Here is a 25,749-nt window from a genome sequence, read left to right as displayed (position 1 = left end):
AATCACTGGGACTTCAACAAAGCTGCTCTGACCCAGGTCTCCCCCGACGCCACCACAGAATCCCCACTGTCTCATCTTGTGTTCAGAGAGACCACTGTTGCAGATGTTAGCACTACACAGAGCCTAATTAAAGAACATATGTCTATTTTCAAAACTAGAAAAAGTAATGACAGCAGGAAAATTTTGGAAAAGAAAGTTTAAAAAAGAAAGTCAGCAATGATTCTATCATTCATATTGACCACCAGTTATATCTTGATGAGTTTCCTTTTAGGAATTTTGCATTTTTGAAAAAAGTCAGAACTATGTAACGTCTTACTTATTTAATTTTATTTATTTATTTTGAGACAGGGTCTGACTCTGTCACCCAGGCTGGAGTGCAGAGGCACAATCTTGGCTCACTGCAACCTCTGCCTCCCAGTCTCAAGGGATCCTCCCACCTCAGCCTCCCGAGTAGCTGGGACTACAGGGACACACCACCACACCGAGCTAATTTTTCTACTTTTTTGTAGAGACGAGGTTTTGCCATGTTGTCCAAGCTGGTCTCGAACTCTTGGGCTCAAGTGATCCACCTACCTCAGCCTCCCACAGTGCCGGGACTACAGGCATGAGCCACCACACCTGGCCTTACCTTCTATTATTATCATTTAACATTCCATTGAAAACACTTCCCCACACCACTGTTCTGAAGGCATCAGTTTTAACATCTGTCTCATCAACCACTGTAGAGATCAGGGCCGTGGTCTAGACCTGGGAATTGCAATGGTGTCCAGGTGAGGGGACAGGTGGTGCTGAAATTCAGTCAGCCCCCTCCCAAGCCCCAGAGGGGTGTGTTCCATCCAGAGGGGACACCTTTTCTCAATTCACACAGGTGCCCATGAGCTGGCAGTGGCCCCCATAGAGATGCATCATCATTTAACCACACCCCCATTGGGAACATTTTGGTTGTTTTCTCAGTTGTTAGCTGCTATTAGTTTTGTGACAAATTCTTTGAATTCATAATTCTTTCCTTAGGATGCTATCCTAGAGAAATTACCATGTCAAACAGTACCACTTTTCTTAAAAGGTAGAAGCAAATTAACTCCTGGAAAGGTGGAACTAATGTATGTTATGACCCCACCTCCAACCTCACAATGTACGAAAGTACCTTGTTCTTCTAATACTGGTTAACAGTATTTTGTTTTAATCATCTTTATTGAGTTAGCCTTTACACACAGTAAAATACACCAATTTTAAGGGTATATTTTCATGCATTTTTCTTAAATTTTTTTTCTCAACATCTGTTGATGGGTGATGCATTTTTGATAGAGAATTTTTAGATCGAGATGTTCTGTGAATATCCAAACACAGATGGAGGACATTTTCAACACCTGGAAAATTTCCCCATGCTCCATTTGGCTCAGCCTCCAGTGTTCTCCCCATCTAGTCCTGCCCCTCTTCACTGGGAGTCTGGGAATGGTAGTGTATCACAGCTCTTTGGTCAACTGTGTAATGTTAGCTTTTTAAAGTCTTTGGTTCCTTGGAACATAAAAAGTCTGAATTTTAACTTATCATTACTATAGCTCAACATTTTTCTGTGTGACTGTACTAGTCATTGTACTTCGTGAATTGTCTGATGCTTGATCAATTTTGTTGGATTTTAACTTTAAAAATGGACTTATTTGAGCACTTTGTATCTTAGAATATCAACACTATCATTCATTGCTTAACTCCAACGTGTGCAATATGGCCCAATCTTTGGGCAGGGGAAGGTGGAACCGTTAGAGGGGAGGATGGGGGTCATGATGCGCAGCGTAGTGGGCAGAGGCAGGGGTCCTCCCCACAGGCCATGCTGGCTACGCCAAGGGGTCTGGAATTTACCAGGCGGCAGCAGAGAGATTCTGAAGGATGTCAAGTTAAGAACTGACAATCTCACCTGCACCTTAGAGACGGGCAGGAGAACAACTGTGAGCCGGGGGAGGGTGTACAAGCCTGGAGGCACGAAGGTGAGCAAGGTAGTTCTTACTACAGTAGGAAGCCAGAAAGATCCAGTCAGGGCCTGACGTACGCTGCTGGTGGCCAACCAATAGAAAGGTTCTGGACATGAAGGAAGATGTGGATGAGAGGGCCTCAAATGACCAACTGGATGTGCAGATAAGACCCAGGCAACAGGATGGATGTGGTCACACTCACCATGCCGGCAACATTATACACACATTGGCAGCTTTAGCTACAAATGCTTGCAGCCCACCTTGTATGCTCCACAGCAGCATCGGGCTGAGGGGTGAGAAGGGCAGAAGCCTATGCAGAAGAGATGGACATTTTCTACCTCTTCTCATTCACACACACTTTTCACACAAACACACTTCTTCTCATTCACACACACACGCACCTCTTCTCATTCTATACCGCCCAATGCACCAGATGGGCGGCAGTGGCCCCACTAATGAGAGCCCACAGAACACTAAGCCCAAGTGCTCCACAAGTTCTGAGTAATGCCCCCAGCAGCCAAGAGTTAGGGTTTATTATTAATCCCATCCTGTGGCTGAAGAAACTGATGGGCAGGGAGACTGAATAAGCTGTGCTGCCCAAGGCCAGAGAGTCGGTAGGCAGAGAGGCAGTGTATGAACCCAGACGGTCTGATTTCTGAGACCACAGTCTTAATTCAGAGAGGAGGAAAAGTTTCATGAAAAAGGAACAACAGATGAGGTGGAAGGGCTGTGAATATGGAGGATGATGTCCTAGAAGGAGGTATTTGAGCTCATGGTGAATGGGAAAGGGCCAGTAATACCAACGAGGTAACAGCAATGGACACAGGCTCCATTCAGCCCACTCCATGTCTCTACCCTTTCCATTCTTCAGTACAACTAAATTTTCTCAGTGTCATACAAAATGTCATGCAAGCCCTTCCAAATAGAGCATAGTCCCTCAGTACCACCCCAGAGAGAAATGTTGCAGCTGGCCCTGGTGGGGGCTGAGGATGGTGATGATGGAGAGATAGCACCTATGCAGAGGGACCACCACAGATAGAGGCATCAGACACCCAAAGGGGCTGGGCCGGTGCCCAGAATGCATCAGGCTTCTCCCTCCCTAGTGCTCACCTCCCCCATCAAGGTATAAAACATGGAGGAGTAGGAATTCATTTAGAGATTAAATGAGTCTACTGCTTGGAGACAAACCACATTAAAGCACAGTCTTTGGCCATGCCCACGTGTGAGAAATAACTCTAGGTTGAAAAAACAAGATCAAAGATGTAAAGTGTATGCTGGGATGAAGGAGGCCACCCCGTGCACTCCAGACCAAGCAGGAGAAGCACTGTGTCTGCCAGTCACTGCCTTGAATTGGGGCCCTTCCAGCCCAGATGATAGTCTTAAAGACTGAGCTATGTCCCTTAGAACCTTACTGCCTTCCCCGATCCTCCACCCTGAGAGAGGCTGCTGATGACAGCCCAGTCCCAGAGGAAATTCAATTAATAAAACCTAGGTGGGAGATAAAAGAGCCACCCCAGCAATTGGCCAGATAATAGCAATTGGGTGTGCTGGCAGAGCTGCGCTAAGCTCCACAGAGGATTTAAATATCTCCCACTTGTCATTTTCTAAAGGTTTACATTGGTAGCACTCCACAAAGAACATTCTCATTAATTTGATATGGCCTGAAATTAGCTTGTAATTTTCCTATTTCTAAGATATTATCTGGTAACAATTCCTCTGCCATCTAGCATAATTACTTTAATGCCGGAGGCCCAGAACTGAATGAGGGGCTCGGGCAGCTTGGGGAAACATCTAAAATGACAGACCTCAGAAAGCCACAGTCAGGGAGATCGGGTAACTTTTCCTTTACAATGGAATTATATTTGTAGTAATTCCTCCCATCAACAGAGAAGACTTTTTAAAATAAACACAATGAATCAATTTATAGTTCACAACATTAAAGTGTCACAAAGAAATTTATATGCTAAAGAGAACTGAATTTCTCTTGTAAAATCAACGTTGAGAATATTTAAACCAGAATCCTTGGGCCGGAGGAAGGTCAAAACATAGAATAAGACTCGATGCTGAAATGTGGCATCTGGTCTCTCGATGGCACAATGATCACACTGTTTCAATTTCTATTTTCATAGTCGAAAACTATACAATTTCCTTCTCATTCTACCTTAAGTTCAGAGTGTAGTAAGGGCCACAGATGCCTCTACAAATAAGGTAGTGTCCGTTGGAAAGTGAAACTGCAATAAAAAGTCAATTAGTCACTAAGTTAATGATCAACCTCCTTGAACCTCTCACTCCATGACCTGGAGAGAGAACAGAGAGGCAGTGAGATGCTTTGAAGATTGGGAAACTCTACGTTCCCCTGGCACAGGTCAAAGGAACTAAAATCTCCTAGCTTAGCCTGGTCTTTCCAGTTTATAAAGCTCACTCTCCAGCATTCTGCCTTTGGTAGACTGAAAAGATATGGACTATAGGTTAGATACAGAGGATAGCTTCCAGGGAATGATTATTAGAAGTCACACAGAAAATATAATGTGGGGAAATTCTCCCGGAGAAGCCTTTAAAAGCAGGGCCATCATGCATTGGTGTCAGAGAAATGATCCAGACATCCTTTCAAGGTCTCTTTCCATCTTGAAGCCTATAAAATCTCACAAGGCTACCCTGGGTCTGCCACAGAGGCCAACTCTTCTGATTGCTTTATTGAACAACCTCGGGATGCTGGCTGCACCTTGGAATGGCAGGGCCTGCATCCTGCTCAGGTGCTTCTCTGTGCCTAGATGCCCCAACCCAGGACTAGTTTTTTAGAGAGAACACAATCCCAGGCACTGTTCACTCCCCAAGGTGAAGTTCAGTTATTCTTCTTGAGGACCTAAATCCACTCAGTTTGCCAAATGCTCCAATTCCCAGCTCTTCAGGCCTGAAACTCCAACGCAGGACAGGAAGACACCCACTATATGGCGATCCTCTCCCAACCTAACAGCCAACTGTCCCAAACTATGAAGACTGCAAAGATGAGCAAGTCACAGTCCCTGCCCAGAAGAGCTACTGGGCAGATGATAGGAAATTAGTACATTAGAGCCTCCCCAAGGAATAGAAATTGTATGTGCTGTAGGCTTTTAAAAGAAAATGAGGCCATAGTGTTCCCAAACCAAATGGAGGGTCGGGCTGCTTATTCTCATGGCCCAATAACAAGATGCAGATGAGCTGGGGAGGAACAGAGTTTTTACTTTCTGCAACCAGTTACAGGGAGAAGGCCTGGAAATTATCGCCAGCCCAACTCAAAATCACAAAGTTTTCCAGAGCTTATATACATTCTAAGCTATATGTCTACATGTAAGTGTGCATTCATCCAAAGACATAAGTGATTAACTTCTAACCTGTAACTAAGATCTGAGTCTTGAAGACTTTCCTCTGGAGCTTCAGTAAATTTACTTAATCTAAATGGGTCCAGGTGCTGGGGTGATTACCCTTATCTTGTCTCCTGCTAAATCACGGAGGTTTGGGGAGTTCCTTCAGACCCCCCAGTAAACTTGTTTCTAGAGGCCTGGGGAGTTTCTTCAGACCCCACAATAAAACTTGTTTAATCTTAAACAGGTCCTGTTAAGAATTCCTTCCTTATTTTGTCATGCTTTAAGGCCCAGGAAGGGCATAGGCAAGACTCTTGATGGGCTCTTGTTACATTCCAGCCTTTGTATGAGGGCACTGACTTTTTTAGCTTTTAATATTTAACATAACCACTCAGTCAGTACTGAAAGAGTTGCTATAGAGGCCTGCGTTAGTGAGACCTGGTCTGCCACAATAGTGTGGGAGTACTGGCATGGACAGAGAGAAAATGGAACTTCATCTGAGCCTTGGAAGCACACAGTGGTATCAGGCTCCAGGCACACTCCAAAGGGCCACCTCAGAACAATTTGGGAAGGCGGAGCCTGGATTTAGAGCCCTCTTGAGCTATGAGGCTTTCCTAGGAGGCTGGGAGACTCCAGGGTGAAGCCAACAGCTTCCGATGATCTGCAAGGTTTGAGAACACTGTGGCCAGCCATGCATGTCCTCCCTGAAGAAGGCATGTCCAGGGATCTTCTGGGCTGTCCAGGGCTGAGACACTGTCACAGGCTGAAGGGTTAATGCAATCACTGATTTCTCCCCCTCCATTTTCTGTGAAACCTTTTGATACTGGCTAGAGAGGAGATGGGTAGCCTCCAAATAACTATTGCAGCTTTGAGGTTATTTATGTTTATTTTGGAGAGTGAGACCAAGAAAACTAAAGCAAAAGAATATTTTCCCCACCAAAGGTGAACAGTGGGTCTAAGAAGTTTACTTAAAATATATTATTGTAGTCAACCTACAGAATGGGAGGAAATATTTGCAAATCATATTTTTGATAAAAGATTAATATCCAGAATAGGTAACAACTTGTAAATGAATACGTAAAACTCATTCCACCTGCTCCCACACTGTGGAGTGTACTTTCATTTTCAATAAATCCCTTCATTCCTTCCTTGCTTTGTGCATTTTGTCCAATTCTTTGTTCGAGACACCAAGAACCTGGACACCCTCCACTGTTAACAACACAGTGCTGGGATTATAGGCATGAGCCACCGCGCCCGGCCTTAAAAGCATTTTTAAACATACCATTAAAGAGCACCGAATAGAGTTGGATGCTAATTTATTATTAGGAAGTACCACAAGAAAGTAACAGAGGACTGAGGAGGGTATAAAATCCCAGGAAATCCTGTGTCCTGCTTCCTGGGGTCAAAACTTCCCTGCCTTCTACCCCATTCTCTCCCCAACTGTTCCTCAGCAGAACTCATGAATCTGCTACAGCCTGTGTTGCTCCCAGGCCAACTGTCCTCAGCAAGAATGGGCTGGCCATAGCCAAAGCCCTCTGCTACCTTGGCATCTTGAAGGCTGAAATCAAAGACAAGTAAATGTGTATTTTTCCCAAATTGAAGCCATTTATTTCTTGTTGCCTCAAGGAGAGGATAGGAACAAAGGATTAGAGACTCAAGGGGAGGAGAGGTATAAACGATTAGAGACTGCAATTAATCAGGCCTAGAGAGGCAAATGCAGGTTAATGCAACCTGGAAAGGGAATCCCAGCCAAAAGCTGCCAGGATCTCCGCTATTAATTTCCATGCCCTGCCTGGTCAAAAATACCCTGAAGGTGACTTCATAGATCCTTGGTTAAGGTGAAGAGCTCAGCTTAGGGTGGCTAAATTGCTCTGGGTACTGCCTGCTTTGCACTTTTTGTGGAGCTGGGACAGAGGAGCAAGATGTAGGGAAGCTTCCACCAGACACTGGGGGTCTGGAACCGTTCAGAAAAGCCTTGGGGAAGGGCCTCTGAGCAGAGCACTCACCACAGTCATGGTGGAAGCAGCTGTGGCCCATGCTAATTTGTTTAGGAGCCCACAGCCTTTCTCCTCTACAAGCTAACTACGAGCCAGAACACACTGATGGGGAGAAATGTGTGTATACGATGCTGGCGTGTGTACTGCTTGCTTATAGAGAGAAGTGAGTGTGTATTCACTCTGGCTGTGAATTCTGTAGTAACATTTAACACATTTACAGGAAAAAGTGGAGTGGCTCATGTTTGGTACAGAATTATTTCAGTTCATGAATGAGCTTCACTGGCGGGCCAGAAATGCCCTAGATAGGCACTGCAGCTCATCTGGGGACAGTTATCCCAGTGGAAGGGCAAGGGGCAGAAGGGCAGTTCCACCCTCATTTCCTAGCTTTGCACATTTCCAACCTGAGAGGGAGGCAATGCCTCGTTCTTTTCCACTTCCTGGATGTGGCTGGCTGTATTCAGAAACATCCCAGTATTCTTTCTGTTCTCTCTGGACTCCACTTTTGCCACTCTTGCTCAAAAGAGACGAGGAGAAGTGAGAAAATCAAAGACATCAGGTCAGCCCCAGGGCATCCTCTGTGGGTACTCAGGCATCCCCACACCTCCGCTAAGAAGGAGTGAGACAATGGACAGATGGTCTTCTCCTCCAGGGTTTGATGGCCAGGGATATGAATAGAAAACTCAAAAAATAAACAACGCTTGGGTTTTCTTATGCCACAGAGGATGAAAAGCTCCTTAGAATCACTTCCCATGGTCGTGAATAGAATAAAGCCTAATGACTGGAGTGAGTTTGAACTGGGAAGGAGGTGAGTAGAGAGGGCGAGAAGTGGGGCTGAGTGTCATGCCCACTTCCAGGTAACCAAGAAATGACCACATTAAAAAGCAAAAAAGGCAGGTTTGGTGGGTTTCTGGAAGGTATGTGAAGTCCAAGGGAAATAAGGCAGATAAGACACTGTAAGTGGAAAGGGGCAGATGACAGTAAACGGCTCACACACGCTATCCCAAGTCTCCACTCAGGGTTCTGTGTTGTTTTCTGCCAGATTAAGAAATGATGTCACTGACCTGATAGATTAGAAAGTACTTCCAGACTCAAGCCACCTGCTCTTCTGTTAATTTGTTGATTTTAATCTCCTAAGAGTTCTCCTAAGAGTTCATTACATACCCTCTTACCAGAAAGAGAGCCTGGGCCAGTCCACATTTGTAAAATTTCTTGGTGAATCAGACCACTGAGTAGCATTCATTTCCATATTTAGGGCATGTATGTAAGTGCTTTCTTGGCAACCAATGGCCCAGGCACACAGCTAGCTTGTTCACTCTGAATTCCCTTGTATCTAACTTGTTATCCTTAACTCAGAGAGAGTGTGAACTCAGCACTGCATTGAGCTACAGAGGAGTAACTGTGCATGGGGACTTATTTCTCTCAAGAAGAAGAGTCACTTTTAAAATATGACAACTTTGTAACAAAAAAAGTGAATTAGCTTCGGAGAAAGAATAAAGATTAAGAAAAAAACAACATAGCATGTCCGGAAGAAAGCACAAAGGGAAGGAAAATTCCCAAGAATGGCCTTATGCTGATGGCCCTGTGTCGGGACCCTGCCCTCATGGAAGAGCTGTCAGATAGTCTCAAAGGAGCCCGGAGGCCACTCTGAGATGAAGGAGACACAGGTGAGGAGTTGGCACTAGGAACAGGAGACCAAGTCCTCCAGGTTGCCACCCCATCCATGGAAAACTATTGTTTTCAAACCAGACAAGCCATTCTTGTGATCTATTTCTCCCCTTTGGGCAGTCACAGGATGTTAGAGAAAACAAACAATTACAAAAATCAAATGGCAAATATAAACACAAAATCCCAGCTTGCACAAGCCGGGCTGACATCTGCGGACTCAGCAGCCCCAGGAGCCCAGCTCTTGGAGGCCTCCTGAGAACAGCAAAAAACCCAGCGGAAGATCACAGGGAAGGGAGTAAGCAGACTATTTAAATTCAAGGCAGTGTTAAGATGATATATAAATACAACAGAACTGAGGCATGGTATTTTATGTAGCAGTAGTACGTAAATCATAAAATTTTTACATGCTATTGACGAGTCTGCATGTTAATCTTCCTAAATCAAAACCTCAGTAAAATTAGATCCTTCTACAAGTGGATTAAGGGAATTGGGTCAGCTTGGGTTTCCCCAGGTCTTACTTGGAAGGTAATACCGAAAGGTCAGTATTTTGGGATATCCAATTACCTGAAAATACTCAAAGTAGAGAGAACACCACAGAATTAATGATTGACAATGAGACTGGAAGTTCCCAGAGAGCACACTGTTCTACGCTCTCCCAAGAGCAACTACAAGGGCTGAGCGCAAGGCAGGCACTCGATGGACCAGAGGAGAAGGGGCCTGCCCGGGGTCATGCAGCTGAAGGCCTGGGGAGGATGCCTCTTCTCACCTCCCGCCCTCGGTGATTCTCCACTGTGTGCTCCTTATCAGCAAGGAGGTTTGCCTTCACACTCTGCTCCTTCCTCACATCTTGCTTGCACTCCTGTTCCCAAAGGTGCCTCCCTCACTTTCCATATTCTACCCCTGTTTATACGATCCAGTTCAAATCTTAGCTCCCACATAAATCTTTCCCGAATGTGCAAGCGTGTCCTCTCCAGCCTTGAAACTTGTACAGCACGAAGTATCCGAATCCTCAAATAGACCCTTCCACAATTTCTTCTGATGCCTCTTATGTTACTTAACTAGTGCATGAGACAACTCTTTAGCATGTTCCTGAGGCCTCTGTGATGTCAGAAATCACAAAGATTGTCTTTTTTCTCCATAGCATGCAACATAGTTCAATTTGAAACCCAGGGATGAGCAACAGCATCAGAGATGTAATTAGGAGAGCCTGTCTCCGCATGGGGAAGTGGCCGCTTCTACAGGGGACTGGCCTTTATTCCAACCTCATCACAAGGTCAGTACCGGGTGAGTTCCAGCCTGCTAAGCAGTTGTTTGCACTAGAGTGTCACTGTTCTTATGATGCTTCACTTCTATGGATCTGAATTTCTATTTTAAGATGCCATGACTTCTATAATTTAAAGATCCAGGAGGATTTAGTCTATTGTTAGCTTAAAGAGGACAGGACATTGGTCAGAAAAGAAGTGCAAGGTAGCTTGCAACCCAGTTCGTGTTAACTTCAAACAAGGACCTAGAAAGAACCTCAAGGAGACTGTGGCTCAAAACCTCATTTGAAGCTATGAAATGAAAGACCAGAGAGGGGCTGTGATCTGTGGAGATTCACTCAGCTGGTTGGTGACAGTCTCCCGATGGCTAGGCAAGTACACTTTCACCACACCACGGTGGCTCTCCCTGCCAAAAATAAAGTTACAAATAACAGTCCTTTCAATCAGGCTGGAATTCTGAAAGGAAGAGAAACCTCAGGAATGACCACACACAACACAAATCTGCACAGCACTGGACAAAATTATGGTATTAAAATAGCCACCTTGACTGTTACAGTCAATGAGGTCAAGTGGTAGATTGAAATAAAACATTATTGAGATACAGAACTTGAATCTAAGTTCCATTTCTCACAGTAACTTGCAAAATCACATTGGGCAGGTCATTTCCCTCTCTTGGCCTCACTTTCTCAGGTGTAAAAACGGATGCTTACAGGGTTTCTCATTGGGGAACTCCTGGTGTTTTGACAGGTCCATTCTTGCTTGGGGACTGTTCCCTTACATTATAGACCACTAAGCCTCCCTGGCCTCAGGCCCCATCATTGTGTCAACTAACCAACTAAAAATGACCCAACACATTTTAAACTGCCCTAAGTTGAGAACCACCAGGAAGCTCTCGAAGACCCTGCTGGCTGTAAAGTACGAGCAGGAAGCCACTCCCAGGTAGCAGATAGAGTGAGACAGGCGGCAGACCTACCCGTAGATGTCCAGGACCCCAATGAAGGAGTGCTGCTTGAGGGAGGTGTGCAGGGCCTTGTTGATGTGCTCCACAATCCAGCCGAACAGCTGGGCATAGATGTGCTTGGCCAGGGCGTTGCGCGCATTGATCACCTGCTGCAGGGACATGGTCTTGACATAGGTCTCCGAGGTGGTGACCAGCTTGCGATGACACAGCCAGTGCTCCATCTGACTGTGCTCCACCCCTAGCAGTTGGCAGAAGTTGCTTAGGTGTTCATCCTGGGGCTGTGGGAGATGGGGGAGATAGGTTCAGGAGGAGTGTGGGAGACAAGCCACCCCCCACCAATGTCTTCCACCCTCCTGCCCAGAGGGAAAACAAGCCAAACCCAAGGCCTCCCAGCCCTCCAGAATCCTAGCACATCCCCTGCTTCCAACCCAGCAGTCTCTCTCTCTCTCTCACACACACACACACACACACATGTACACACACACTGCTAAGTGAAGATGACAGAACCCATAAGAGAGCAATGCTCAAACTGATCATTCCACCTGCTAATGACCAAATTATAGGACTTTAAAAACCAAAACATTCTCCATCTTTCTTGTTCCCTCCCTCCATGCCAGGCTGCTGCTGAGTAACTGGTAAGAGGCGAGTACCTGAGTGAAGGGAGCAGAAAGAGAATTGAGAGCTTATGACCATTCGATCCATTCGGAGTAACGAACAGATTCACACCAAATGCAGTCTGCATCTGCTGAGGTATGCATGCAGTGCTTGACCCACAGCCCAGAAAGCAATTCTCTTTCTCTTAGAATTCCTCACTTACAGGCATTGCCTTTGACCCGCCCCATCTAACCAGCTGTATGCTCAGAAACAAGCCCCCGGCTCCTAAGGTGGACGGGCCCTTTGAAGGCACTAGCCATGTCTCTCCCTTAGAAGTCAGTTCCCTGCTCTGTAAAATAACACGATGGGCCAGATCAATGATTCTCTTCTGGGTGGGTAGCTTAAGTGAGAATCACCTTGAGGAATTTTTGAAATTGTACATGATACCAGTGAGTGGTTCAGATGTGCTGGGTGAGAGGCTGAAACGCAATGGACGATGTCACTCCCAGCACTGACCCTGCACTGTCCTATGCTTCCAAGCAGGCTCGCTTTCTTCTTAGCCTCAGTGATGCTAAAATCATAGAAACTGAACTTCTTTACCCCCAAGCAGCAAGTGTTTTAAGTATGTAAACAAAGTTCCTCAGCGTGGAAAGCTAAGATACATGGCAAACCCATGGACCACATCTTGACCTGGGAAGCATCTGGAACACTTCCACTGATAATATCACACATGCTCACAGCTGGAAAGAAACTGGAATTCCTCCAGTTTAGGCCTCTTTTCCTACAGGCAAAAAGCTGAGCTGAGCCCCAGAGAGGTACAACTACTCAACCAGGCCCCCGCCCCACCACCCCCCGCACAAGGCTTCTACCACTGTCCTGCCCGATGTATCTCCTGCCTACCCAGTTGCCTCTAGGGACTATGTGTGAGTCTTGACCCTCATTTACCCAAATACTAATCACATCACCTTACATTTGAGTCACTGGAGAGCCACATTTCCCACAGGGTCTTGTCTTCTTTCACCAAAATGTACAAATTCCTTGGATAATCCTTGCAGCCCACTTGGGGCACTCTGAGAAAACCTGCTCATGTATTTGGTTATTCATTCTCTCACCTGTTATTCATTTCCTCATCTGAATCCACCTGGGAAAGCTGGTAGCCCAGCCTCAAGCCTACTGGAAAGCTTATTAACACTGAGGCTGAAAGGGAATCCTTCAGAACATGATGTGCCATCTCCTAATGGCCATCAATTGCTTGTGGGACTCATTTTCCGATGAGGCTGCCTTGTAGGATTTAAATGAGGGCTTAATGAAAATTAACACAGATAACTGTATTATTTCTCCTTTAACACCATATCCCCAGGCAATTTTTTCCTCCTACATATATTTAAAATCCATCTACCCAAAACAGTTATAAAATAATAGAACGCCAGAATAATAGAATCCAAAATCACTAAGGCCAGTGTTTTTCCAATGTATGGTTTATGGAACAGTAGTTGCAAAGAACATTAGTTGGCTTTACTTAACAGAAGGAGAGGACAGGACCAGGTTAAACACAGCTGAACTGGTTTAATACACCATGTAGCACCAAGAGATAGATATTTTAAGAAGCATTTTTGGAATGTATTTGACCAAAGAATGCTTATGTTCTTAAGAAATTGCATTCTAATCCAATGTGCCTTATTATTCAGATGAAGCTGAGTGAGGCCTCCTGCCTTCTGGCCCAGAGCTCCTAACCCCAGCCCCGCAAGACAATCAGCTTGGTTTGAGCTGGGTGGGTGTGGAGAAGCCCCCATCTTTTCATACTCAGCGGAGAGTTTCCATGGCTACTTCTCCTGGCCAAGATCCTTTTTCTCTGAAGCCAACCCCGCTCCCCTAAACATAAAGCCATATGTGGTAGAGTTAAGTGCCTGGGGACCGCTTGGCAGGCAACAAGTTCAGAGGTGGCAAGCATCCAATTTGTTCATCTGACCTATTTCCAAGAAATTCTTAATTGCTAGGCACGGCACTGCAGATGGATTCCCTGACATTTAAGTGGCCTGCCAGCAGCTACCATGACTGCCCAAGACATGCCCACAGGCACCCTCCCCTCCCTGAGGCCTCGCGCTATGAGTGCAGTGGAGAAAGCACAAGTTAGAGACTTGTCTGAGAAACCACCCAGGGGACCGGCTTTTATCCACCAGTGGGGCGGGGCTTGATTTTCTCACCCTCTTCCGACTGTTGATTGAAGGTGCTGACTGAAACTGATTTAACATCGTGCAATTACATTTAGGCAAAATTAAATGATGCTAAATCCATTAAAAATAGCCAACATCATAGGTAGCAGATCAGTTTTATGGGCCCATATTGCTAAATTCAAGAAACAAATTGAATGCTGTTGCATCTCCAAGGTAACCCTGGCAGTCATGGAGCATATTCTCATGCTTTAATTAAAAATAAAAACTACTGAGCAGAAGGCACACTGCGTATGGAAAGACAGCCTTTCCAATAGGAGGCCCATCCTATGTGCCCGAGGAATAAACCACAATCAGTGGGGCTCTCGGTAGCAACTATTAACGATGCATTTCTCAAGCACACATTCTGTGCCTGGCACTGTGAGGGCACCAATGGGGCTCACCAGGCAAGCAGAGGGCAGTCTCCTCCCCAAGGACTTGTAGTCCAGCCGAGGAAGCTGGGCTGGCAGGAGTGAAGGGGACTGAACACTGCCTGGGCCCTGTCCCACCTTTGCCATTGTCAGACTGACCTCAGAGAAAGAGGTACCCCTCTCTGGGCCTTATTTTTTCCTCCCTGTACAGCAAGAGGGATGCTCTTAAGGTCCACTCTGGCTATAACAAGGCTGATATTAGACAAAGACTCTCTCACCACAAGCTCTGTACTAAAACCTTTCCACACGGGGCTTTCTGGGATCTTCACTCCAGCACTGAGGCAGGTGGTCATCCACACTTTACAGAAGAGGAAACAGAGAGGTTAGCACACTTGCCCTAAGTCACACATCCAGCAAGAAGAATCAGGATATGAACCTTGGCCATCTCGACTTAGAGTCTTTGCTGTCCACTCGTTCTCTGTACAGCTCTGATTGCAGAACAATGGAAGACCAGCCTAGACCACAAACCTGCACTCAAATGCCTTCTGGAACTTCCTGCCACCTAGCAGAGAAAGGGCTGCCACACCAGGTAGCATCCAAACCTCAACCTCTCAGGCCTCCTCCCTCCTGCCCCCCTTTACCACCTGCATCCTCCATCCATGCCTCCCTAAGAGGCCCTGATGTTCCCACCCTCATACTATCTCCACATAAACACTCAGTGGGTACTAGAGGGAGAACAGTGAGCCCAACAGATACAGTCGTAATGAACACTCACTTCCCTTCTCACCTGAACGTTCTCCAGAGGCTGGGTGTGGAGGGTCAACTATAAGAGACACTTCACTTACAGGTTCAAGCCTTAATTTTGCTAGTCTCACCCCCCAATGCAGGTAGGTGCCCAAGGACTCCTCAGCCCTGGTTCTCATGCTAACCACGAACCTCACTAAGATCTCAGAGTTTCCCATCCACTCTTACTCTCCTGTGTGCCACCCCTGAGGCCTGGAGAGCCTCAGTCAACCATCCATCTACTTCTTGGGTACCTGGTGAGTGCTGAGCACCACAGTAGATGCTGGTGATAGAATAAAGAACGAGAACTGACCCTACTCTTTCAGAGTTTGGAGTGTCACAAAGGAGAAAGGTAGGCATCAAGTAATACACACACACACACACACACACACACACACACACACAATGCTCAGCCCCACAGAGGAGAGGTAAGAACCCATGAAAGTAGAAGTGACCTGTGAAGGGCCTGGGGAGGAGCAGGGTGTTGGGTGGGCTGGAGGTCCACAGACCACAGGGCACATCTGTCACCTTTCCTGCATCTTACCAGCCTCAGCCAGGCCTTGGTCACTGCAGGTGTTCCTCATCTCACCTGTCCCTGACACAGAGTACAGCTGCCCTAAGGAACCACAGGACATTGACTGAGCTGTGTGCACGGGGAGGCACAGATGTTCTATGCCTTTCTCATCAGGGGAAAGACATTGGGACAATACATCACTGGCCCTAAAGACTCAGATTTGGGGAGGGTTTGTCCTGCACTGGAGGTTCCTCCACTAACCCCTGGGCCGCAGTTCCTCCTCTGAACATGATAGTCCTTCCCATGGCATCACTGCTGCCAACTCCACTGTACCATGCCCTCCTTCCCCCTAAGGTGAGCACCCACACAGGTATATAAGCAGCAGATGTCCAAAACAGCTCCAGGGCACCTAACACTACCAGCACCAACACCTCCTCCTTTTCCACTGGGCCCGACAGGGGAGCTTCGAGGTTCTCACGAGGCTGCAGAGTCCATGCCAGGGACGGCAGCAGGCCAGACAGGCCCAGGGGCCCTCTCAAACCCTAGATCATTCCCCACAGATTGTGTATCCATCCATGGATGATACACGATGAGCTCTACTGAATCCCAGCTACAGTTCAGGTCTTCCTCTCCCTGAAGACAGGGCCAGTTTGAACTTCTCATAACCCCCAACTCTAGACAAAGAGAAGGAGGTTAATTTACGTCCACTCAACTGAATAAGCATCAGCTTGTGAGCAGCATGGACACGTGCCCTCAGGTAGTATTTGTCTTTTGTATTTTTCCAGTGTCTGGTTATTTAAATTCCAAGTCCCTGGAAGCAAGAATCATACTTTGTACCTCCCCAGAACCTGGCCATAAATGGGCATAAGAGGTATAGAATAAACAGTTGCAGATTCACCTATCCAAGGTTAGAATACCAGCTTTAGCTTTTCTCCACACCATTAAATTCCAGAAGGCACAGCAATTGCTGTGGGTGCCACTTCCCTGGTGCTTACTCCATCACTCGTCCATCCACTTAGACATTTATCTACCACATACCAGTACTACATTGGGCATCAGGAAAATAACCTTCATTATGAGCCTTCACAGAACACTTGACAGCTTGCAGTACTTTCACGTGGATGTCTCACTTAACAGCCTGTCTTGTGCTGTCAGAATCTTGGCAAGGGTTGCCACCTGTCTTGTCCACCCAATTAGACTGTAAGCCTCTTTGAAGCATCATCAGTTACAGTGCCCTGTGCCCTTTCATCTCCTTGCAGTGGGGACCTCAGTCTGGCACTCAGAAAATACTCAATGGATTGACAACATGTAGAATTCTGTGTACTTCAGGGTACTTGGGAAATCAACCCAACAAAAAGAATTTATCAAATAGCCACTACATTCCCTGTCCTTGGCAACAGAAACTTGATGGCAGCTGATTTTTAAAGGGTTGGCTCTTTAAAAAAATTATCAGCAAGTGAACAGAAACCATTACTGTTAAGAATAAATAACCTATGAGTGTCCTCTAACTGGAAAGACACATTTCAGTCATATCAAGCTGTAAGAACAGGGTAAATTGTGTACATTTTATCTCCGGTGTTGGTGTGCAACTTACTGATATACTACAGGAATCACCATCACGCTCAGCCTGAATCTCCACACTTCCAAGGTGCAAGATAGAAGCAATTATCTTAAAAATGCTCATCTGATGGGACTCTCTCACTCCTGGAAAAAAAAATGAATGGATGACACTCAGTATCCATGGTCGGATGGAAAGGACATTTTACCCCTTTTAGGGACTTTTTTTTTTTTTAAATAAGGTTTGATTTTTCTTTCTGACCCGATGACTCCTAAAATGATCCAGGCTCCTCACCAAGTAATTACCACTCACAGTAACAGCTCAGAGGGCAAAGGGGCTCCTTGGACTAAAAAGAAAATATCTTCACTATGATCGTCCTGACCAAACCAGATGGGTCATGCTGCCATTTTAACTTCTCAAAGAGCAAAGGACAGGCAGCAATCCTGCAGGCTCATTTTGGGCTTCATTTCAACCAAACACTTTATGGATGTTTTTATGAGTTTAATAAGAATGGTCATGTATCTGCAATCATTTTTTCTCCAACATAATATCCTGTAAACATCTGTGACACACTTCCCCAGTGCCAATGAGGGAAGAAGAGGAGAAACTTCTCTTGGGATTGCTGTTCTGGGGCTGGATGGCCAGCTGGCCCCTGGCCATCCCCAGATGGGAGCAGCTGTTCACCACACTATATGCACTGTCACAGGCAGGCACACTGACCCCAGAACCACTGTGGCAGCAATCACCTGTTGTCAGATTTGTTATTTACCTATACGAATCATCAAAGGCATGGATAATCTCTTAATTTGTATTTAGCTTGCAAGGCATTGGCATTTTTACAAAATGATTCAGACTCATTTTTAAAAGACTACAGAACAATAGAATGAATACCAGTGAACCTTCCACTTAGTTTAAGAAATACAGCTGCTCTCCCCATTCCTCCCAGCTGCAGTTATTTTTTAAGGCAATATTTTATTCAGGCTAAAAAACAGTCAGTAACACCTGTAAAAATGGGAGGCACAGATGTGCCATGCTAGGATTAAAAAATTTCCCCAGATAATCTACAAAGTGGACAACCCAAGCAACATTAACTCTAGGCTTTTATGTTAGATGGCCACTACCATGTAAGCATCATAGGTTTACTTTTTTGAATTTATTACGTACAATTTCAAAACATACAAAGTAAAGAATAACAAAGTAAATAATATAATGAATCCCTGTTCTTGCTTCATCATTAGATCCCCAGGGCCTTGAACACTGCCTGGAACATAGCAGGTGCTCAGAAACATGAATGGTAGAATGACCAGATCAATGGCTGCTACAAAGACTGCAAGTATTTGCAGCTATCAAAACATGTGCGTTATTCAAATACGTGGTATTAGCCTAAAAATCCCCCCCAAAAAACACCAAAGAATTTAAGCATCCATCTTGGTTCAGCATAACTGAATACACCTGGTCAAAGGAAGACAGGTTAAAGCCAGAGGCTGGTATTCAGGACAAGACAGGAAGCTAGACACTTATGCACCCTTGTAGAGGGTAAAGCACCGGGGTTTTTTGTCTGAGCTTAGAGTATCTTGCTCTTAAGTCAAGTCCCATTGAAAGTACTAGACAGGAGCTGGGTGCTGGGACCATCACGGAACAAGAGGGATATACTCCCTAGACAGTAGCTTTTCTACTTTATCTATTGTTTTGTAAAAGGGTCTTTCTCTGTTGCCCAGGCTGGAGTCCAGTGGCACAGTCACTGCAGCCTCAAATTCCTGGGCTCAAGCAATCCTCCCACCTCAGTCTCTTGAGTAGCTGGGACAGGTGTGTGCCAACATGGCCGGTTAATTTGTTTTATTTTTTGTAGAGACAGGGTCTCCCATGTTGCCCAGAACTCCTGGGTTCAAGCAATCCTCCTGCTTCAGCCTCCCAAGGTGTTGGGATTATAGGCATGAGCCACTGTACCTGGCCTACTTCGTTTACTCTTGAGAACCAATGCTCTGTCAATTTCCAAAGACCTAACCACCCTGTCATGGCAGGAATTTAAGTGGTAGACACAGAATGAATACTGAATCCTAACAATAGCTAGGATCCTCGCATTACACTGATGAGAAAATCCTTTCATGCTGTGGGATTCTTTGAATAAGTGGTACCTCACACTATGGGAAGCAAAAAATCTAAAAACAAAAATCGATCAATCAAACCTAAGGAGTGAAACAGGGGTTGGCAAACTATGGCCCACAGCCTGTTTTCATAACTAAGTTCTATCGGAACACAGTCATGCTCACTGTCTTACATTCTGTCTATTGCTACTTTCACAAAACAGCAGAGTTGAGTGCTTTGCAACAAACTTTATGGCCCACAAAACCTAAAAAATTTACTATCTTGTACTTTAAGTTTGCTAACCCCTGCAATTAAAAAAGGGACATGTTTATTAAAGAATAAAGAAAGTCTTATTACAATAATTAGTTTTACAAACGCAATTTGCTTTGAGCATTAAAGTATCCAGTCTCCTTAGAGCCTTGGAGGGAGCAATCCTCTCCTTATATCAGCTTGTGCCCACAGCCTACACCAGCACTACAAGGGCAGCTGCCAGAGGCCTTCTCCTTTCTCTGATAAATTCAGAGAAGAATGTATCCTGCACACTGTCAAGTCTGCTCCAAACCTGCCCAACTCTGGAGACTAGGATAGGCATGTAGTGCTGAGGAAGTCAGGGATGCCAGTTATTAACTTTTCTCTCAGCTTCAAAGCATCCCCTCTTTGTCCTGCTTTATCACACTGGAGCTGGGCCGTGTAAACATTTCTCCTTTGCCTAATGGTAGAATGTCAAGCTTGCTCAATAGAGGGCATTCCAGCGATTCGCAAGGCAACAGAACATGAAGACAATTCCCTTTCTGGTTCTGGTCCTCCATAGTTATCATGATTTATCGGAAACCTCCAGATGAGCTCCAGCTCTGCCCTCAGGCCTGTCTCCCCATCAGCAGTGGCTTCTAAGCAGTTCTAGCTCCCCACACCTTGGGGAACCTGCAGCCTGTTTGTACAAACCAGCTCTGGCCCGCATCATCTGGGCAAGTTTCTTCATCACATCCTCTTCGAAGTGAACTAAAGCTCAGCTAGGGTGGAGGCCTCTCCTACCTTTATTGGCTGTTCTTCCCCACCGCTCCACCTCTGCCCCAGCCAGGGATAGCAGCTGTTCTTTTGTACCTTCTACTTCTGGACCCTCTATAAAGTCCTCGTTTATCCCTTTTGTAGTCAATCACCTGCTATTGCTGTAGTTAACAATTGTTTATATTAATTTTTCTATTTTGGAATAACCAGTGTGGTTTGTGTCTCCTGACTGATAGATAGGGTTTGTCTTTTGTACCCATGAACTACGTACCAATTTCCCAGAGAGCTGACTGGCTCTGGGAGCGTGGCAAATAAGGGTCTGGTTGCCTCCCCATAGAGAGGTTAGGGTGTGTCCTGTTTGACCATGTTTATTTGGACATTGGCTAGAACTTCCCTGACCTCCAAAGAACCTAAATGCTGCTCTGGGTTAGTCACATGGCTCAGAAGCCAAATGTTCTCTCTTTCAGAGAAGGGGCTGGGGAAGACACAAGCGCCATCCTGTACCACTTGGGGTTTCAGGCTGACTTCTCGAGCTTTCCTTTTTCTGGCTGCAGTTCCCAGGAATTTAACACTTCAAATTCCCAACTGAGAAAGGCTTACCTTCACTTTACCGCTTCTCCCCCAAAAGTGGCAGGGGAGCAGGGCAATTTCCTCCAGTCCTACTGTCCCCTTATGCCCCTGAAGGACAGAGAACTTCTTGTTTGAAGGATTCCAAAGCTAAAGCTCTATATGGAAACAGAGCTGACAGAATTAACGCTGTATGTGTGATGCAGCTGCCAGACCTTCACAGCCTGCTTCCAACTCTGATTTCATGCTATGGTGCACAGGTGCACCGGGTGGGCGCAACGTTGTGTTCTTCCTGCTAGAGCACACTGAGCCCAGACCACAGCACGAGAAGACGTGGCTACACTTGCTTTGCCTCCATTGGTTCCAACAGCCTGCACGGTGGAAAGGGACACTGCACAGTGCCTGGGAGAGGGACTCTCATAACCTTATTTTTTAAAAGGCAATGAAGCTCCAAATTTTAAGTTCTAGAGCCTGAGGGTTGGGATGGGTAAGAGAGTAAGATGACATTCACCAGGGGCAAGAGGGCATCTCCCGTTAGCTCCTGCAGGTTGCTGGCAAGCACAGTGGGACATCACCTTGCATTCTACCCTCCATGCCATCAGCCCTTGGGGCCTGCTTCCCCAACTCAGAAGCTCCTTACCGAGGAGTGTGAAGGCTTGTCGAGTCTTCTCAAAGTCCTCAGCATCGTCCACACCCTCGATAGAAGTGTCTCCTCCCTGTGATGTATAGAAAAAGTCCTCCGCACTTGCTGTGGGGGGCGAGGAAATAAGGCATGAGGCACTGGAGGACACTTCATCCCACAGATCATGACCCATGAAAATTCTACTCCGTTAGCATGCTATCCCAGACCAAATTTTAGGCCCAGCTGGATGTGAAACTCTTTAAAATAGTCTTTATCCACAATGGCAAATGGGAGAGAAAACTGAATAGTACCAGAAAATTATACGACACTGACAGAAATGTGCTGCTGTATTTATGTAAAATTGGCATGGGAAACATATGTTAACACAAAAGGCATATACGTCACAGACAGTTCAATTTAATAGGATTCATCACAGATTCATTTTTAAAAAGATCTGATACAAGTAAAATGTATCTCCACCCTAGAACCAGACTTCCATGACTTACATAATCTCAGTCTGACAAGCTTATTTGACAAATGAGGAACAGTGATGTGCCCGAGGTGACAGAGTGTTTTTGTTCACTTGTTTTGCAAAGTTGGGCACACCTGAACTTTCTGGGCACGTGCACAAATGCAGGTTGATACCCTTACATGTTTGCTGTCATCCCCCAGCTTAATTCTTCTTCAGCCAGGCCTCTGGTAACAGCCTAGGGGACAGCTGGTAAGGAAGGGCCCAGGTGGTGTCTTAAAATTCAGAGCCAAGCTTAGAAGAGGACACAAATGCAACAAGCCCTGGGTAGTATCTGCCCTACAAAGAGGACGGCAGAATTAGTGCTTAGGAGGAAGCAGGGCTTAAAAGTGAGCATTTAAGGCAACAATTGCATGTAATCGAAGTTACCCTTAAAAACTGCTTAAATCTTTCACAAGATATAGTATCTTGTATGGTTATCCTGCCTGGTACTATCCTGCCTGGTACTTCATGTTCTAAGTGTATAACGTCTGGTTTTGATAGGACGTCAAAAGGAGACACTGGCCGAGTTCTCTCTTCCCTGAAAACCCTAAATTCTTTTCCCTGGACCTGAGCATGCAGGGCTGAAACACATCAGCTAAAGGTGTTTAGATGTAGCTTCACTGCAACTCCCAATGCTCCTTCAACACCTGTCCTTGCAATTTGATCTCAAGAATTTCTGAAGTCTCTCCTTTCTCCATCCTGATTGCCATTGCCCTTCAGCTCCATTGTCAGAACTGTTGAAAAAGACACTACTCCAATCTCTCTGCTTCTGCACCCGTCCCTTCAAATCCACCTCCAAAATGCTAGTATGTCTGATCATACCACCCCCTCTGCTTAAAAAGCCCTTTGAGAGGTCCCACTGCTCACAAAGCCAAGGTCAATACCCTGGGACAGCCCCTGGCCCTTTTGTGAAGTGGCCACCGCATACCCTCCAGACTCATGGCTTACTCCTTCCCCATCTCTATGTTCCAGATACACCAGCTTCCTTATTATCATGCATCAGCTCTTCCCTCTGTCCATGCCTTCAGTGGTCTCTGCCTACCTCTCCTTCCTCACTTTCCCCCATTTCCCACCTTGCATCCTATGCTCCAAGCCATACTGAGCTTTGCCTATTTCTCCAGTCCATTATGCATACATGGACAGCCCTAGCCAAGGAGAGACAGAACTCAACTCTAGACCCCAGTCTGACTACACAACCTGAACTATAACCACCAGGTGATCCTGCCCACAGGCACAAATAATCAGAACATCAGTTGTACTCTATGAGTGAAGGTTTCCTGGAGGAGTAACAAATTCTGAGGACCAGTGGCCAAGGCACTTGAACTGAGAGAGGAAGGACTCCAGCCCTGTGGTCACTCACAGCCTCGGCAGAAGCACATTTTAATGAGGAAAACTACATCAAATCTTTGCAGAAGATAGCATTTTAGCTCTTTCTTACCTAATCACTCAGCAAGCACCGGCACAGAGCAATACAACAGTTTCAAAGGCTTAATAAAAGTACCAATTATTTTTTCCCTTTACACTCACCTTTCAAAGTATCTCATTTGATTATTTTTACAGTGTCCACCGAGGAAGACTGTCTATATTATTTACTCCCATTTTTCAGAAAAGCAAACTGAGTAACATGGGGTTTAAGGGGTATCCAGGGTCACCCAGGGTTTGGTCAGGCCTGGGATTCCATTACTTGATTACCCTATTGTAGAAAAATGACAATTTATCTATGGCATCTCATGATTTTGCCACAAATACAAACTAACTCATCATCAAGTGTCAGCCAAACACATCAGAAAGAGTCACCTGAGACTCTAAAGGAGGAGACTAGACTTCCATATTGGAGGGAAGGCATTTTCAGCATCTTTCGAAGACCTTTCATTGTCAATAGCCAAGGCCCTACTGCTTGATGTTGCTATGAATCAGATAGACACCCCACCTTCCCAGGTCCCAGTTCTCAAACTCAGGCCCAGTTCCCCAACTCAAGCCCAGCTGGGCAACTTCCTCAGGCTGAGGCTTGTCACTGCAGGGGCCACCTGGGTCAGTTACAGCATTTTCTACTGAATGATCTGAAACCAATCAAAATGATCATCTTTCCATATGCATTAAGGTCTGCAATCAACTCCGTCACATCACTCTCTGGACCCTCTTAATAAGATACATCCAAACAGGACCCAGTCTTCCCCCACCTGCTTGGCTTTCCTGGATCTCAGCCCTCCTTTCAGGCCCATAAAGCTGAACACTGACTATCCCATCCCAAAGCAACTTCTCTCATCCTCCAGTTTAGGTCTCTCTCTTTACCACGAATTCCCAAGGAGAAATGTACCACAAACCTCCTATTAACTAGTTCAACAGGCAGAGATTGGATCAGGCAGTCAACAGAACACAGAGGAGAACGTGAACCCAGTGATTAGAGCACCGGACCACCAAGGCCATGGTCATGGGCTTGCACATCACCTGGGGAGGCTACGCTCTGACCTATGCAAGGCCAGAGATGTTGTTTATAAAACTATCCATACAACCACGGAAATGAAAAAGAAGAAAAGGAATTTACTCCTTATCCCCTAAAGGCTGTATTTAAGGGAAAATGGGCCCATTACAACTGATGTACCACCAGAAATTGGTGTATCTGAAAGACAGAGATGGGGAGGAAATAAGCTGTGAGTGGAAGGTAGAGTGCAGCTACTTCACAAAAGGGCCAGGAGGTTATTCTAGGGTATTGACCTTGGCCTGTATGGTTTTCACCATCATTTATTCACACCTTAACAAATTATTCATTAGACTTTAAAAAAAAATCTCCTCTTGAGGTCATTTTAAATGCAATGGCCCACCAACAATGGGGCAGAAGAAGAGTGTGGACAACTGGATGCAAATCTGCACCCTCCATTCTCAGACAAATGCACAAAATTTACGCCAAGTCAAGGGGTCTTGCAGAGACTTGTGTGCATTTGAATTGCATGTTTTGGGTGAAGAGGAGGAAGAAGGATATGAAGCAGGTCCAAATATTCACTTAGAGCCCTTGGCTAGTCCATGTATTTGCTGTTTTCAGCTACTCGACTAGGGTTATTAGTGGACCTAAATGCCAAGCTGCAGGGCCCTCAGCTGATCCATCCATGAGGCCGAGGACAGCCTGACACCAGAGCACAAGCGCTCGTCAAAGGCTCTTGTTTCACTCCAAAATATTCTCAGAGGGCACATGAAGGTGAAAGAGTGGGGGAAAAAAACTGATCAAATTGGGTAGTTTTCAAGCACTGCAGCCTGGGGCCTATGCACCTTGCAGAGGAAGGGAATAAGGGGAAATCATGTTTAACCTCAATGTGACTCATGTAACTGAAAAAGAAATTTAGGAGGATTTCTTCCCCATTACCTTAGAATTACAATTGGGACAAGCGATCCAAATCATCCAGGTGGGTCTTGCCAGTATTTGTTTATTTTCTATAAAACTGACCTGAGGGAAAAAAATTTCACCTCCTGCAAGTTGGCCCTGAAAAGCCCTGCTAGGCCTATGTTCAGCTCTGGGAAGGAAAGAGGAGGATGGCAGTGGCCCCTAACATGGAGGCATACCTGGCTGCTTGAGACTGACAGCCACCCTCAGAGCCACAGGCTTCAGCTCAAGACAGTGTGCAAAGAGTGCTCAGCACCTGTTCTGCTTAGCAGGGAACACACACTCCTTGTCCTCAAGGATTTTATCATGTTCATCGTGTTCCTGGGAAAATCAGACTTGCAAGCACTGACCAGCTGGAGA

The 25,749-nt window shown here is 45.8% G+C and overlaps 1 protein-coding gene across 1 annotated transcript in view; it reads right to left on the bottom strand.

Annotated features, from left to right (window-relative positions):
- MYO5B (myosin VB) overlaps positions 1-25,749 on the bottom strand; it is a 403,095-nt gene that overhangs the window by 171,947 nt on the left and 205,399 nt on the right. The window contains exons 8-10 of the mRNA XM_030810458.1: positions 21,521-21,628; positions 17,260-17,369; positions 11,206-11,471 (exon numbers count right to left, since the gene is read on the bottom strand). Of these exons, the coding sequence (XP_030666318.1) occupies positions 11,206-11,471; positions 17,260-17,369; positions 21,521-21,628 (484 nt within the window). The remainder of the gene's footprint in view (positions 1-11,205; positions 11,472-17,259; positions 17,370-21,520; positions 21,629-25,749) is intronic.

The sequence above is a fragment of the Nomascus leucogenys genome, chromosome 4, assembly GCF_006542625.1.
Source record: "Nomascus leucogenys isolate Asia chromosome 4, Asia_NLE_v1, whole genome shotgun sequence".
Lineage (NCBI taxonomy): Eukaryota > Metazoa > Chordata > Mammalia > Primates > Hylobatidae > Nomascus > Nomascus leucogenys.
The sequence above is the reverse complement of the archived record's forward strand: the minus strand, read 5'-3'. Positions and strand labels throughout refer to the sequence as shown.